Source organism: Sus scrofa, chromosome 13, assembly GCF_054392235.1.
Source record: "Sus scrofa isolate SSC_HxYL_T2T_F1_AM1 chromosome 13, Sscrofa_HxYL_maternal_Yorkshire_Landrace_v2.0, whole genome shotgun sequence".
In the NCBI taxonomy this organism is placed as follows: domain Eukaryota; kingdom Metazoa; phylum Chordata; class Mammalia; order Artiodactyla; family Suidae; genus Sus; species Sus scrofa.
The window spans coordinates 94212889-94229393 of NC_139395.1; the positions used below are offsets into that span (position 1 = coordinate 94212889).

General features: G+C 36.5%; 1 protein-coding gene across 13 annotated transcripts in view; it reads right to left on the bottom strand.

Annotated features, from left to right (window-relative positions):
- Window positions 1–16505, bottom strand: part of PIK3CB (phosphatidylinositol-4,5-bisphosphate 3-kinase catalytic subunit beta) — a 184006-nt gene that overhangs the window by 53289 nt on the left and 114212 nt on the right. For 7 of the 13 annotated variants that reach the window (XM_021069527.2, XM_084989823.1, XM_084989817.1 and 4 more), the window contains 3 exons: window positions 15392–15488; window positions 13364–13494; window positions 10551–10601 (listed from right to left, as the gene is read on the bottom strand). In XM_021069527.2, coding sequence (XP_020925186.1) covers window positions 10551–10601; window positions 13364–13494; window positions 15392–15488 — 279 coding nt within the window. The remainder of the gene's footprint in view (window positions 1–10550; window positions 10602–13363; window positions 13495–15391; window positions 15489–16505) is intronic. The other 6 variants (XM_084989822.1, XM_084989825.1, XM_084989820.1 and 3 more) reach the window with 1 other exon arrangement.

A 16505-nucleotide genomic window follows, 5' to 3' on the forward strand; every position in this document is an offset into this window, starting at 1 on the left:
AAAATAAAATAAAATAAAATAAAATAAAATAAAACTGCTCTTAGCAAAAATAAGGTTAAACACACACACAAAATATGACTACAGTGGTTTTATAGTCAAAGCCTCAATCTAAAAAGGGTATGCTTGGGAGTTTCCATCATGGCTCAGCAGTAACTAACCTGACTAGCATCCATGAGGACACAGGTTCGATCCCTGGCCTCGCTCAGTGGGTTAAAGGATCCAGTGTTGCCCTGAGCTATGATATAGGTCACAGATGCGGCTCAGATCTGGCATTGGTGTGGATGCAGCTTAGGCTTGGCCTGGGAACTTCCATATGTCATGGATGTGGCCCTAAAAAGACAATAATAAATAAATAAAAATTAAAAGGGTATGCTTAAAAAGAAACAAACAAGAAAACCAAGCAAAGGGTATGCTTTATATTATAAATTTAACTGAGTTTCTTTGAAAAATTATCATAAGTCATCAGAGTTTGAAAATAAAACTCTTACACTTACAGAGAAAAGTGAAACCTGTTACTGCAAACAACACATTATAAATTGTTCATGCCAGAAAAAAGGCAGACTGCTCAAGTTAAATACTGTGGAAAACTACTGCTATTTCATCGATCAAAATTAGATTCTACAAGACCTATTGTAAGTAAATATCCTGAAGACCTAGGAGTAAATTAAGAAGGAAGAGCAGGGGGTTAGCTGTATAATTGCACTGTGATTGTTTACTGAGCTATGAAAAGCACAGTACTGAAAATGCCAAGATAAAAACAAATAACTACCAGAAGAAATATGGCAGGAAGCCCAAAAAGACACAGATTCTTACATTCTTTCATAAAACTCAAAACAATCAGTATTGAAAAATTACATTGTAGTGCAACTAATGAAGTTATACACATGTCCAAATGCTTGAATTAAAATACGATAATGGAGGAAAGCAATGAAAATTAACAGGCAATTTCTCTATTTTTCTTCACATTTAGATTGTTCAAAATTATATAAATATTATGATGTAATAGTGACTACTGACCAAAATAAAACAGACATATCTTGTGCTAAGCACATGAAAAAGGACTATTGCTCTTTCCCCTTCCCTACTGGGGTGGGGGGTAGAGGGGCTGAGAAACTCAACAGTCATATTCAGAGGGGCTAGAAACTCACAACAACATGTTAGCAGTATGTTTGCCAAGGATAGAGTTAACTATGTGTCAGCCAGAATGTGGACTTGACCACACACAGCTGAGGATGAGACAGCCCCCGTAGTCAGGACTGGTAGGATAGAAACCAATGAAGATGGTTACATGATAGGAAGACAGATTAGAAATAAGAGAATTGAGCAAATAAGTAAATATACTAAGGATGATTGGAATCCAGATTTCTCATGTCAGAAAAGGTAAGCAAAACTATGTTAGGCAAAGCTTAGAAAAATAAATCCTGTGGTGGTAAAAACAAATTGGAGACACTAATGAGAACTCATGGTTTTCTTTTTTGTTTTTGCATTTTGGTCTTTTAGGGCTGCACCTGCAGCATATAAAGATTCCCAGGCTAGGGGCTGAATCAGAACTACAGCTGCCGGCCTACACCATAGCCACAACAAATGCTGGATCCAAGCTAAGTCTGCAAGCTACACTACAGCTCACAGCAACACTGGATCCTTAACCCAATGAGCAAGGCCAAGATTGAACCAGCAACCTAATGGATACCAGTCAGCTTCATTAACAACTGAGCCACGACAGGCACTCCCATGGTTTTTAATAGATAAAGAAATACATCTCTATGCTTATATGTGCAAAAATATTATGTAAACTCGTACTATCTAGTTCTGTTTCATGAAAGTGACTAGATGCAACTGAATGCCAAGAATGATGAGCATAACCAGTGCCCAGAATGTGGATTCTAAATACTTTTGACAAATAAAACTAATCAGTACTTCCTGGAGAAATGACTAATCCAAAGCTGGGGTACAGAATGTTACAGAAGAGCTTAGATTACTTTGTGGCTCTAGAAAGAAGGAAACACTCAAAGGATGATAGAGACATATCAAAGAGACACAAGAAAAAAACTAAATGGGCTGCCACTGGCTAAATCTAGGTCAAATTTTCTATTATAATGTTAATAAGTATTTTGAGGCCATGTTTTGAGACTAAGTAAATATCCTGTTTCACATCAAAATTAATGACAGTGACTAACTGTTAAGTCAATAAATAAAACCGAAATCACAAATCCACACTACTATAAATTTTTTTAATTAAGAACATAAATGGAGGAGAAGAAAAACCCCTATCCTATGGGATAAGCCAACTAATAATTCCAAAAGGAAAATAAGTTTGAAAATTAGCCCTTGGCAAACCATTGTAATAATATAGATTCAGGCAAGATGTATTAATAAATATTAAAGCAAGTGGGTGAAAGTGATGTGAAACAGAATATTTACTTAGTCTCAAAATATGGCCACAAAATACTTATTAGCATTATAATAGAAAAACCTAGTAGATACTATTTTAACCAAGTGATAATAATTAACATGAACAGTAATGGACAAAGTGACATTGTTTGCCTTTGAGTAAAAAGCAATAAAAACACCACCATTTCATTGTATTCATGCTAAAAAAAGCACAGCTAGAATCTGATCCCAAGAAAATATTAGGCAAATCAACACTGAGAGACATTCTACAAAGTAATTGGCCTGTAATCTTAAAACACAAGTCGTTAAAGACAAGGAAAGACGAGACATCCTACTGTGGCTCGGTGGTAATGAACCTGACTAGAATCCATGTGGTGGCAGGTGTGATCCTGGCCCTGCTCAGTGGGTTAAAGATCCAGCAATGCTGTGAGCTGCAGTGCAGGTCACAGACTCAGCTCAGATCTAGTGTTGCTGTGGCTGTGGCTGTGGGATAGGCTGGCAGCTGTAGCTCCAATTTGATCCTTACCCTGGGAAATTCCATATGCTGTGTATGTGGCTCTAAAAAGAAAAAAAAAAAAAAAAAAAAGCATGGTGTATGCCACCTAGAATCAAATGATTCAGAAAGAAATGCATAGACGCATACAAAACACTAAAACGTTAAAGCTGAACGAAAATTACATGGAAATTCTTCATACCCTTCCCCAAGTTTTCAGTAAGTTTGAATTTTTTAAAAAAAAATGTTTGCTCTTTCCTTCCCTAAAATTGAAGGCTATAAAGACTCCAAATCATTTACTAAGAAAACATTTTTGGGCAGATCCCCAGAACGTCTGAACTAAAGGCTGTCATCATCTGCATTCTCAGAAGCCAGCCATTAAGATTTTTGTGCCTGAGCTTGGGCAATAAGGAAGTAAGACAAACTTTATAATACAGATGTTTCAGAGCAGGATTTCTCCACCACATGCTATTATGTTGTAGGATGGTCCTATGAAGTGTAGAAAGTTTAGCAGCCCCTGAACTCTACTTACACATGCCAGAAACAACCTCCCCCAACCAGGAAAATCTATAGACAATGTCAAATGCCCCACTGAAGGTTATAAAATAGGGTCTTGTTGAGGATGACTGAATAGAAGATCAAAAGCTGCCACTTCTGTAGTAATAATTCATAAAGATCACATTTTTTTTTCTATTCTACAGGCCCATAGTACTTGGCAAATACATATTTTTAAAAACTGTCAATTCCTATTAGACTGAATGCTACCAAAAAAACAGAAGTGCTGGAAAGGATATGGAACAACTGGAATCCTTTTACAGTTGGTGGGAATGTACCATGGTATAGCCATTGTAGAAAACAATGGCAGTTCCTCAAAAAACAAAAAACAGAATTACCATGTGATCCAGATATTTGAGTTCTGGGTATATACCAAAAAGAACTGAAAGGAGCATCTCAGGAAGATATTTGTACACTTAAGCAATCCCATTTACCATCGCATCTAAAAGAATAAAATACCTAGGAGTAAACCTACCTAAAGAGACAAAAGACCTGTACTCTGAAAACTATAAGACACTGATGAAAGAAATCAAAGATGACACAAAAAGATGGAAAGACATCCCATGCTCATGGATTGGAAGAGTTAATATTATCAAAATGACTATACTACCTAAGGCAATCTACAGATTCAATGCAACCCCTATCAAATTACCAAGGACATTTTTCACAGAACTCAAACAAAATATTTTAGAGTTTGTTTGGAAGCACAAAAGAACCAGAATAGCCAAAGACATCCTGAAAAAGAAAAATGGAGCTGGAGGAATCAGGCTGCCGGACTTCACACTATACTACAAAGCAACAGTCATCAAAACTGCATGGTACTGGCACAAAGACAGACATATAGATCAGTGGAACAGGATAGAAGGCACCTACAGCCAACTCATCTATGACAAAGGAGGCAAGGATATACAATGGAGAAAGGACAGCTTGTTCAATAAGTGGTGCTGGGAAAACTGGACAGCCACATGGAAAAGAAGGAAATTAGAACACTCCCTAACACCATACACAAAAATAAACTCCAAATGGATTAAAGACCTAGATATAAGACCAGACACTATCAAACTCCTAGAGGAAAACAGAGGCCAAACACCCTCTGACATAAACCACAGCAACATCTTCTCAGGTCCACCTCTTAGAGTAATATGTAAAAACAAAAACAAACAAATGGGACCTCATCAAACTTCAAAGTTTCTGCACAGCAAAAGAAACCCTAAACAACACAAAAAGACAACCCACAGAATGGGAGAAAATCTTTGCAAGTGAATCCACTGACAAGGGATTCAGCTCCAAAATTTATAAACACCTTCTGCAGCTCCATACCCAAAAAACAAACAACCCCATCCAAAAATGGGCCGAAGATCTAAACAGACACTTCTCCAAAGAAGACATTCAGATGGCCAAGAAACACATGAAAAGATGTTCAACATCATTCATTATTAAAGAAATGCAAATCAAAACCACTCTGAGGTACCACCTTACACCAGCCAGAATGGCCATCATTCAAAAGTCTACAAACAATAAGCGCTGGAGAGGGTGTGGAGAAAAAGGAACCCTAGTACACTGTTGGTGGGATTGTACATTGGTGCAACCACTGTGGAAAACAGTATTGAGATGCCTCAGAAAACTCAAAATAGAACTACCATTTGATCCAGCAATCCCACTCCTGGGCATCTACCCAGAGAAAACCATGACTTACAACTTACAAAGACACATGTACTCCAGTATTTACTGCAGCATTATTTACAATAGCCAAAACATGGAAACAACCTAAATGTCCATCGACAGAGGTGTGGATCAAGAAGATGTGGTACATATACACAATGGAAAATCACTCAGCCATTAGAAAGAATGAAATGCCAGCATTTTTTGCAACATGGATGGACCTAGAAACTATCATGCTAAGTGAAGTCAGCCGTACAATGAGACACCAACATCCAATGCTTTCACTGACATGTGGAATCTGAAAAAAGGACAGACTGAACTTCTTTGCAGAACAGATGCTGACTCACAGACATTGAAAAACTTATGGTCTCCGGAGGAGACAGTTTGGGGGGTGAGGGGATGTGCTTGGGCTGTGGGATGGAAATCCTGTGAAATCAGACTGTTATGATCATTATACAACTACAAATGTGATAAATTCATTTGAGTAATAATAAAAAAAAAAAGATATTTATACACTCATGTTCATAGCAGCATTACTCACAGCAGCTAAAATGTGGAAGCGGGAGTTCCCATCATGGCGCAGTGTAAACAAATCCAACTAGGAACCATGAGGTTGGGGGTTCGATTACTGGCCACGCTCAGTTGGTTAAGGTCTGGCGTTGCCATGAGCTGTGGTGTAGGTCACAGATGCAGCTCGGATTTGGCGTTGCTGTGGCTGTGGTGTAGGCTGGCAGCTGTGGCTCCAATTAGACCCCTAGCCTGGGAAACTCCCTATGCCACAGGTGTGACCCTAAAAAGACAAAAGACAAAAATAAAATAAAGTAAAATGTGGAAGTGAATGAAGGATCTGATGAATGAATGGATAAACCGTGGCACATACATGAGATGGAATATTATTCAAACTTGAAAAGGAAGGAATTTTTGACACTTGCTATAATAGGGATGAACCTTAAGGACATTATGCTAAGTGAAACAAGCCAGTCACAAAAAGATAAAATACTTCATGATTCCATTTATCTGAGGTATCCAGAAATGGTCACATTCATAAAGACAGAAAGCAGTAGTGGATGTCAAGGAATAAGGGAAAGGGAAAATGGGGAGTTGTTTAATAGACCTAAGAGTTTCAATTTTGCAAGATTAAAAAGTTCTCAGAAGGAAGTTCCCATTGTGGAACAGTGGAAATGGATCTGACTAGTAACCATGAGGGTTCAATCCCTGGCCTCCCTCAGTGGGTTAACGATCCAGCATTGCTATGGCTGTGGTGTAGGTCAGCAGCTGCAGCTCCAATTTGACCCCTAGCCTGGGAACCTTCATGTGCCGCAGGTGCGGCCATTAAAAGCAAAAAGTTCTCAGGGAACTATATCTAATCACTTGTGATGGAACATGATGGAAGATTACCTGAGAAAAAGAATGTATATATATGTATAACTGAGTGACTCTGCCATAGAGCAAAATTTGACACAACACTATAAATCAACTATAATAAAAAGCTTTTTTTTAAAAGATTTAAAAAGTTCTGGAGATCAGCTGCATAACAATATCTTAAGTATATTGTGAATATAAAATTAATGTTTGTGAACTGTATACCTGAAAATGATTAAGGTGCTAAATTTTATGTGTATTTAATCACAATAAAAAATTTTTTTATTTTTTATTTTTTTTAATTTTTATTTTTTTTTGTCTTTTTGCTATTTTTGGGGGCCACTCCCGTGGCATATGGAGGTTCCCAGGCTAGGGGTCCAATCGGAGCTGTAGCCACTGGCCTACGCCAGAGCCACAGCAACGCGGGATCCGAGCCGTGTCTGCAACCTACACCACAGCTCACGGCAACGCCGGATCGTTAACCCACTGAGCAGGGGCAGGGATCGAACCCGCAACCTCATGGTTCCTAGTCGGATTCGTTAACTGCTGCGCCACTATGGGAACTCCAAAATTTTTTTAATTCCAAGAGCATGTTTAAGTCCTAAGTAAGGTATTGGTAAATCCACGAAATGAACTGCATATGTGTACATACTATACATATACACATTTAATATATACATATAAATGGAAACACATGTACAATTCAACAAGTCAACTTAAATGACCTTCACAAGGAATATAACCCGCTCTTGACATATATATATGAAGACTGGATTAAAAGACTGGAATGAGAACACAGTTCCTTCATTCCTCTCATTCAAAGGACCAGGAAATGTCTAAGTATTTTGAAATACTCATCAGTAACAGTTCTGAGATATAAAAGAAAGTGCCTAATACAGCAATCCGTTAATAAGAGAAAGCTGATAGGATCAAGGATGAGATCTACTAAGACCTAAGCAGTGGTGAGAAACCCACTTCTAAGCAACATTTCAGCTCATAAGCAAAGGATACAAGAAATGAGAGAGGAGGCCAGGGGATATCATCAGAGGGGTTATAAAAGGATCTGTAGGTGGAGTACCTGCTTTGGTCAGGCATGACCCTTCTTCTGTTTGGGCTGAGCTGAAATAACAAAGGGATCAGCCCCAGACTGAGGTGATGAGCATGGTACTGAACTCCAGGGAGCCACCTGATCTCAGAAAGTACGGAAATATTCACATACAGGAGACCTCATTGTCGGCACAGTCTATCCTAATTCCTGCAGGTACTAAACACAGGTTACAGTAAATAGGCAAACAAACAAGGAGTCACAAGTATAAAAAGAGTGAAACTAAGAGTCACCAGACATTGAGAAAAACCCATATGAAGAAAGATGCCAAAAGAAGAAGACCACTTTAAAAATAAGATATATTTAATACGTCAGAGAGAACTAAGATGACATTATAGCCATGAAAAAGCATTAAACTGAAATCTATAAAAGATAAATAAAATTTTTAAAAGAAAAAAGCATTACCATATGACCCAACAATCCCACTATTGGGCATATATCCGGACAAAACTTTCTTTAAAACAGACACATACACCTGCATGTTCATTGCAGCTCTATTCACAACAGCCAAGACATGGAAACAACCCAAATGTCCATTGACAGACAACTGGATTAGGACGATGTGGTATATATACAATGGAATACTACTCAGCCATGAAAAAAGAACGAAATAATGTCATTTGCAGCAACATGGATGAAATAGAGACTCTTATACTGAGTGATGTTAAGTCAGAAAGAGAGAGACAAATACAATATGATATCACCTATATCTGGAATCTAATATAAGACACAAATGAACCTTTCCATAGAAAAGAAAATCATGGACTTGCAGAATAGACTTGTGGTTGCCAAGGGGGAGGGGAGAGAGTGGGATGGACTAGGAGCTTGGGGTTAATAGATACAAACTATTGGCTTTGGAATGGATTAGCAATGAGATCCTGCTGTGTAGCACGGGGAACTATTTCTAGTCACTTATGATGGGGCATGATAATGTGTGAAAGTAGAATGTGTACATGTATGTATAACTGGGTCACCATGCTGTACAGTAGAAAAAAAATGTATTGGGGAAATAACTATTAAAAATAAAAATAAAAATAAAGAAGAAAAGATAAAAGCAGCAAACCCCAAACCTGAATAGTAATAAAGGGAATGCAAGTTGAAATAATGTCACATCATTTTTATGTCTACTGTATCAACATATTAAGTGGGTCAAATGCAAAAAGATGAAAACTGTCCAACAGTGTGAGTGGAGCTCTAAGTTGGGGTTTTTTTCTGCCATATCCACAACATATGAAAATTCCTAGGAGGTTCCTTTAAAAACTACAGTTACCATATGATCCAGCAGTCTCACACCCAGATTTATATGGAGAACACTTTAATTCAAAAAGATACATGAACCCAGGGTTCACTGCAGTACTATTTACAACAATAGCCAAGTCACAGAAGCAATCTAAATGTCTATCAACAGATGAATGGACAAAGAATGTGGTATGTATCTACACTGGAATATTACTGGGCCATAAAAAAGAATGAGGAATTCCTGTTGTGGCTCAGCAGTAATAAACCTGACTAGCATCCATGATAATGCAGGTTCAATTCCTGGCCTCAATCAGTGGGTTAAGGATCTGGTGTAACCATGAGCTGTGGTGTAGATTGAAGATGTGGCCTGGATCTTGCTGTGGCTATGGTATAGGCCAGCACCTGCAGCTCTGATTGGACCCCTAGCCTGGGAACATTTATATGCCATGGGTATGGCCCTAAAAAGAGAAAAGAGAGAAAAAAACATAGAGAGAGAGTGTGTAGAAATGTTATATATATTGTAAACTAAGTGAAAAGAGTAATAATATTTTATAGTCTTTGGAAACAATGGGAATAGTGTTTGTGGCAGAGATTATTTGTCTCTGACTCTACATTCTCCTTTTCTTACTTTATTAACTACAGTCTCTTACTCTTAGCCAAACACACAACTGTCCAGCTAAAGAGTACATTTCCCAGTCTTATGTGTGTTTAGGTATGGCCATGTAACTTAAGTTATGGCTAATGAAATGCAAGCAGAAATAAAGTATATTAATGATACCCTCAGAAACAATGGGTATGACCTCTATTCTTGCTTTTCCTGTTTCTGTGGGCTGGAAGGTAGTAATGTAGAAAGCTGAAAGATCAATATTAAGGGGAGTTCCTTGGTGGTGTACTAGGTTTAGAATCTGGTGGTGTCACTGCAGTGGCTCAGGTTGCTGCTGTGGCACAGGTTCAATCCCTGGCCTAGGAACTTCTGCATGCTGCAGGCACAGCCAAACCAAAACAAAACAACCATGAGGTAGAAACATGTTAACATGATAGAGTGCCAAGATGGAAGAAACCTGAATCCCCAGCACTGCAAAACCTGGCTTGAACATATCTGCTCTGTTACATCAGGGAGATAAAGAAAATTACAGCTTCCTCCTTCAGCTGATTAATAGTCACAAAGATGGTACTATTAATCTAGGAAGTGTCATAGCATCCCTCACAGACTAGCTGCAGAACTTGTGCTTGTATCAGAAATGGGCTTACCACTGAACACAGACCAACCAAGAACAGCTGCCATTTAACAAACATTCATATGTACATACTCACACAATTCTGTTCCTGCATATGACTATGTTCCTCTGTAAGTTCATTACCACAAACAAGATGAAAGGAACTATCAAGAGGCACAACTTTGTAATAAGAAAGAGCCAATTTAGTGTGGGGAGGGAGAAATCAGGAGTTTGGCCTTAATACATACACACTACTATATAGATACAAAATAGATAATCAATAAGGACATACTGTATGATATAAGGAACTCTCAATATTCTGCAATAACTTATAGGAGAAAAGAATCTGAAAAAAAGAATAGTTATATGTATATATATATATATATATATATATATATATATATATATAACTGAATCACTTTGCTGTACACCTGTAACTAACACAATAGTAGAAACCAACTATAGTCCAATATTATATAAAATAAAATTTAAAAAGAAAGGGTCATTTTAAAACCTTGATACTTACTGATACATTAGCACTATCACTGCTTGCAATCTCAGCTGCCTTTTCAATAATCTGTTTAAAAAAATTTTTAAAAATTAAAATTTGGCCCTTTGTAAAATTATAAATGAAAATTGTATGACTACTCTTGCACTATAACGAGCTACATATGATCTGACATCTCCATGGTTTCTTAATGTAAGCATAAATTTTAAATGCAAAATGATATGTAGTGATTTCTAATTTTCAAACTCGAGAGCCAAGAAACAATGGTATTAGTATAAAGGACTGACTTACAGAGTACACTAGGATTGTCTGTCAATAAAATAAGCAGTAGCTTATGTACATGAAAAATATTTTAAACATAGGTAAATATTTTCTGGTTAAGAAAATGCAAAGGTATGTAAAAGTTACTAAATATAGACTAAGATTTTGTCATTTGTCATTATGTTTTCCTCTGAATTAACAGATATCAAAAGTAGAAGTTACGTCAAAAGAAAATCTAGGAGTTCCCGTTGTGGCGCAGCGGAAGGAATCTGACTAGGAACCATGAGGTTGTGGGTTCGATCCCTGGCCTTGCTCAATGGGTTAAGGATCTGGCAATGCAGTGAGCTGTGGTATAGGTCACAGATGGGGCTTGGATCTGTGGCACAGGCTGGCAGCAAAAGTTCTAACTGGACCCCTAGCCTGAGAACTTCCACATGCCACCAGTGCGGCCCTAAAAAGACAAAAGACCAAAAAAAAAAAAAAAAAGTGAGAATCTAAAAATATTTTTTAAATTCATTAAATTCAAAAGAGACTCCGTTTTTTGAAAAGATGGTAATCTAATGGGAAGGAACAACAGGTTAAAAAAAAAAAATCAGAAGATCCATATACAGTTATGAGTTAAATAATTCTAACACAAATAATTTAACTGTATCCTCATGTGTAAAACATACTGGTAATTCCATCACATTTCATAAAGCTGTTGTAACGATTAAATGATATTATAGATATTAAAATTAAGCAATAACCATAAAAGTGATTTGAAAAGCAAAATGAATACAAGTACAGCAAAAAAAACACTGAATAAAAATAGAAGCAACTTGGAGTTCCTGTCATGGCTCAGTGGAAATGAATCCTACTAGGAACTATGAGGTTGCCAGTTCAATCCCTGGCCTTGCTCAGTAAATTAAGGATCTGGCGTTGCCGTGAGCTGTGGTGTAGGCTGGCAGCTGTACCTCCAATTAGACCCCTAGCCTGGAAACCCTCCATATGCTAAGGGTGTATGGCCCTAAAAAGCAACAACAACAACAAAATATAAGCAACTTACACTTTTTACATCTACATTATGTTTTTTAAATAATGATCACATATAAAAATGGACAAGTAAAAGAAAACCAGTAAATATATTTATACATATTTAAAAACTAAAATCTCCACCCAAAGTAGATCTTCAAAGACAGACTCTCCAAGGGATCCGAAAGGCAAAAGTAAAGTTTAGTGACCAGTTATATTTGACTCTGTTGACAACAATGCTAAATAGAACATTTTAAAGTTCTCTTGGAATTGATTAAAAATTCTTAAATTTGCACAAAATGTTATATTTGTAAACATCCTTCAAAAAGCATCTCATTTGATCCAAAACAAACTATAAATGGCTGTTGAATACATACTATAACTGAACACAGAAACAGTCAAAGCTTGGACTATTAAGTACATCATAAAGAGCTACAGCTTATGGATAAATTCCTATTCTAAGGAATAAAACCATGGCATAAATGTAATGGATGCCTCCAAATGTGCCTTCTTCTACTCAGCATACACTAAGGTGTGTGGCTCTTGACACATTTAAGACTTCTTCTGAAATAGCCACATATTTTAATTTGGAGGTATATACTGATCAGAAAATCATTTTAGAAAATGAAATGAAAAATTACTTATTAGGTGGATCAATATTCAATTAAAATGGAAGTAAAGGAAGAAACACTTGAGTTAGATAAATTTTAATTTACATACTACTTTTAAAATCTACTCTATACAGGTCTGGTAGTGATGAACATTAAAAATACAATTAAGTACACGGGTAGATTAACTGAAATTTTAGTATAATATCAACTTTTAAAGGAAACTGGTTCTCAAATAGATTAAGTAAATAAAAAACTTCTTGTTCATTATCTGAGAATTTACACAAAGATTTCCTAAAAAAAAATCAGTATTAATCATACCTAAAACAAAGACGTCAAACCTGAAGACAAAACATATGACAGCTCAGCTCTCTTAACATATAAATTACCATGGCCCAATCTTCAGCCCCTAACAGACACTCCCCTTATCCCCAAGACGTGCAGCCTGTACACTAAGGAAATGTGTTTAGAAATGGAAGCCCTTGCTATCAATTCTACAAAAGTAAGAGCACCTTAGAAAGTCTTACTACTAATAATATTCAACATAAAATATCTGTTCTTTGAATAGCAGCTCTAACACAGTTGTCTTTAATCTGAATCAACATGATATGATGGGCACATTCACTGTACATTTTGCATGTTTAGAGTTACATATGAATGCATTTATAGCCCTTTTAAATTGAAAAGGACCCCAGAGAACAATTATAATTTCCTCATTTTTTAAAATAAGGAATCAATTCTAGAGATGTCATGTCTCACTTAGTCAGTGCTAAAGCCATTACTACACAGTTGGCTTCTGGCTCAGTAGTCTTTCCACTGAACCAAGCTATAAAGGTACGTGATGTCCAGAAAGATTAATAGACTTACAGAGCTTAAACTACAAACGTACAGAGCTGAGAACCAATAATTCAATTATTGCATACATACTGACCCTTTAAATAATTAGCTTACCTTATCAAAAGGAGGGTAGTAATAAGGTTGTTTTTTATTCTCTGGGAATTTGATATGCAAAGCTGTTGCATTTTCAGTATATGGATTTGTTTGAACAGTTCCCATTGGATTCAACATTTCTTCAAGTTCATCTAAAACATGCAAATAATTCTGATTCTTAGGAAAATGTCTTTGAAAATAAAATAAAATAAAACCTTAATAAATTTCAACCATGAGAATTACAAGGAAGTTTGGCAGAAAGCTATATCAGTAAACTCTAATTTTCTTAATACTTGGCACAAAATTTGAATGTGAGTTTACCTTTAAAATGAAAACGTTAACAAAAATTAAGTTACCTCACCTTTTTCTTCAAATTTGGCTAAGTAGTCTCAATCTTCCAAAAACAAAAAAAGAACAACAAAAAAAACCCTGGAACTATTCCCTTCTCATCAAACTTTTAAATGTTTGTCACCTAAAAAATGATTTTATTTTTTATAGCCACACCCACAGCGTATGAAGGTTCCCAAGATAGGGGTCAAATCAGAGCTGTAGCTGCTGGCCTGTGCCACAGCCACAGTGACACCAGATCCAAAATGCAACTACAACCTACACCATAGCTCCCAGCAACGCCGGATACTTACCCCACTGAACAAGACCAGGGATCAAACCTGTGTCCTCATGGATGCTAGCCAGATTCATTTCTGCTGAGCCACGACGGGAACTCCCCAAATGATTTTTCAATATAAGTAAGTTCAAAATTTTACTAAATACATTAACCAACTATGAAGACAGAAAAATACAATTATAATGCAAAGATAACACTAAAAACTTCCAACTTTGGGGAAAGCAGTACAGAACAATGGAAAGAGTCAAGCAGTCTTGTGTTCAAATCCTAGATTTGAACCAATTATATAAGACTGATTTATCAAGAGTTCCCATCGTGGTGTAGTGTAAAGAAAATCCAATGAGTAACCATGAGGTTGTGGGTTCGATCCCTGGCCTCATTCAGTGGGTTAAGGATCCAGCATTGCCGTGAGCTGTGGTGTAGGTCGTAGACTCAGCTCGGATCCGGCATTGTTGTTGCTGTGGTGTGGGCTGGCAGCTACTGCTCCGATTAGACTCCTAGCCTGGGAACCTCCATATGCTGCAGGCACGGCCCTAAAAAGAAAAAAAGAAGAAAAAAAAAAAAAGACTAAATTATCACTGAGCTTCACTTTTCTCATCTGTATAATGGGATAAAGCTGTCTACCTTACAGGGCTACTCTGAGTAGTATTTGAGAAAAAAGAGGCACATGGAAGGTGTTCCTCTTAGCTTAAATTTCAGGCCAACTAAAGAATAAGTGTTTTTAGGAGTTCCCGTCGTGGCGCAGTGGTTAACGAATCCGACTAGGAACCATGAGGTTGCGGGTTCGGTCCCTGCCCTTGCTCAGTGGGTTAACGATCCGGCGTTGCCGTGAGCTGTGGTGTAGGTTGCAGACACGGCTCGGATCCCGCGTTGCTGTGGCTCTGGCGTAGGCTGGTGGCTACAGCTCCGATTCGACCCCTAGCCTGGGAACCTCCATATGCCGCGGGAGCGGCCCAAGAAATAGCAACAACAACAACAACAAAAAGACAAAAGACAAAAAAAAAAAAAAAAAAAAAAAAAAAAAAAAAAAAAAAAAAAAAAAAGAATAAGTGTTTTTACTATCCTTCTCATGTTAGCTGTTAATGTTCCTACTAGTTTCTACATAAGTAGAAATTTAATATAGCTAGGAGCAACAGTAGTTGTTATAAAGAAGACATTGCTCCTTAGAAGAATTTCTCAAAAACCTACAAAAGAAAAACATTTAGAGCAAGAAAATAATCATCATAATAAATACATTCAGAAACAAATCACTTTTTGACTATATTAAACTAATCTTTGGAAATCTGTTTTAGAATAAATAATAAAAATATGAAATGATAGTTTCTTTACTGGAATGAAAGATGACTGAGTCATAAAGAAACATTAACTAGTCCACATGCCAAAAATTACTCTTTTAACGCTAAGGAGTACAATATAAATCTTACCAGGAAATGAAGACCAGCTGTGTAATATTATATCTCCAGATCGCAACTGTCCTTTAAAGTCAAAAACCATCGTATTCACCCATGCCACAGGATAATGCTGTTGAAAAAGATACCATTGCATAAATATGCTAAGAATATTTTAAGGTGTGAACACATACATGCCCTTTGTTTCAATAACGTTGGTTCTACAAATTTCTAGAATTGTAGATGATTTCCTTAAAAAGTATCCAATTTAAAAACAAGACATACATAGAAAAATATTCAATATCTTTATAATGGTTAAATGAAATCCTAAAAACCAATTACTACCTCACAATAAAAGAGAGTAGCCAAAAATAGAATATTTATTTTTCAGTCATTGCAAATGACAAGGAATTTTTAATGACTCAAAAAAATATGCATGATATAATGTCAGGCTATATGTTTTAAGAGGTTTCAGCCTATATAAATTTTAATTAGGAGAAGGCAATGTTTCGAGATATTTAGAACTTATTTACATTTCTAAAAGGAAGCACAAGCTAATAGGACAGCTCGGATTTGGCATTGCTGTGGCTGTGGCATAGGCCAGCAGCTGTAGCTCTGATTTGACTCCTTGCCAGGGAATTTCCATATGCCGCAAGTGCAGACCAAAAAGCAAAAAAAAAAAAAAAAAAAAAAAAAAAAAAAAAAAAAAAAAAAAAGATACATATTTACATAGATAAATACAATAACCAGATTTTTTTAAAGTGTAAAATCAAACTTTCCATCCTTCCAAAAACTTTTCAAAAGTAAGAAGAAAATTTAAAAAGACTTGAATAAAAATATGAAATGGAAGATGAAAACATGAGAAAGGTTCACCATCCTTTATCCACAATTTCAAAGACCAAGAAACTTTAAAAACTAAAACTTTGTTCATAACTCATTTGACAGTAATTACACGACCAGAAATAACATGAAGGTAACTGATAGTTTTCATTTGTCTGATTTAGTGTAAACACTCATATATTCCACTGCTAGAAACTGATGTGTTTAACTACAGGTTTGTGTCCCAGACCCTACAAGGTATGTTGAGTGATCTTTGATTTTTCTAAAATGCCTAAAAATTTGAATTCTCAAACTTATCTGGCAGTGAAAT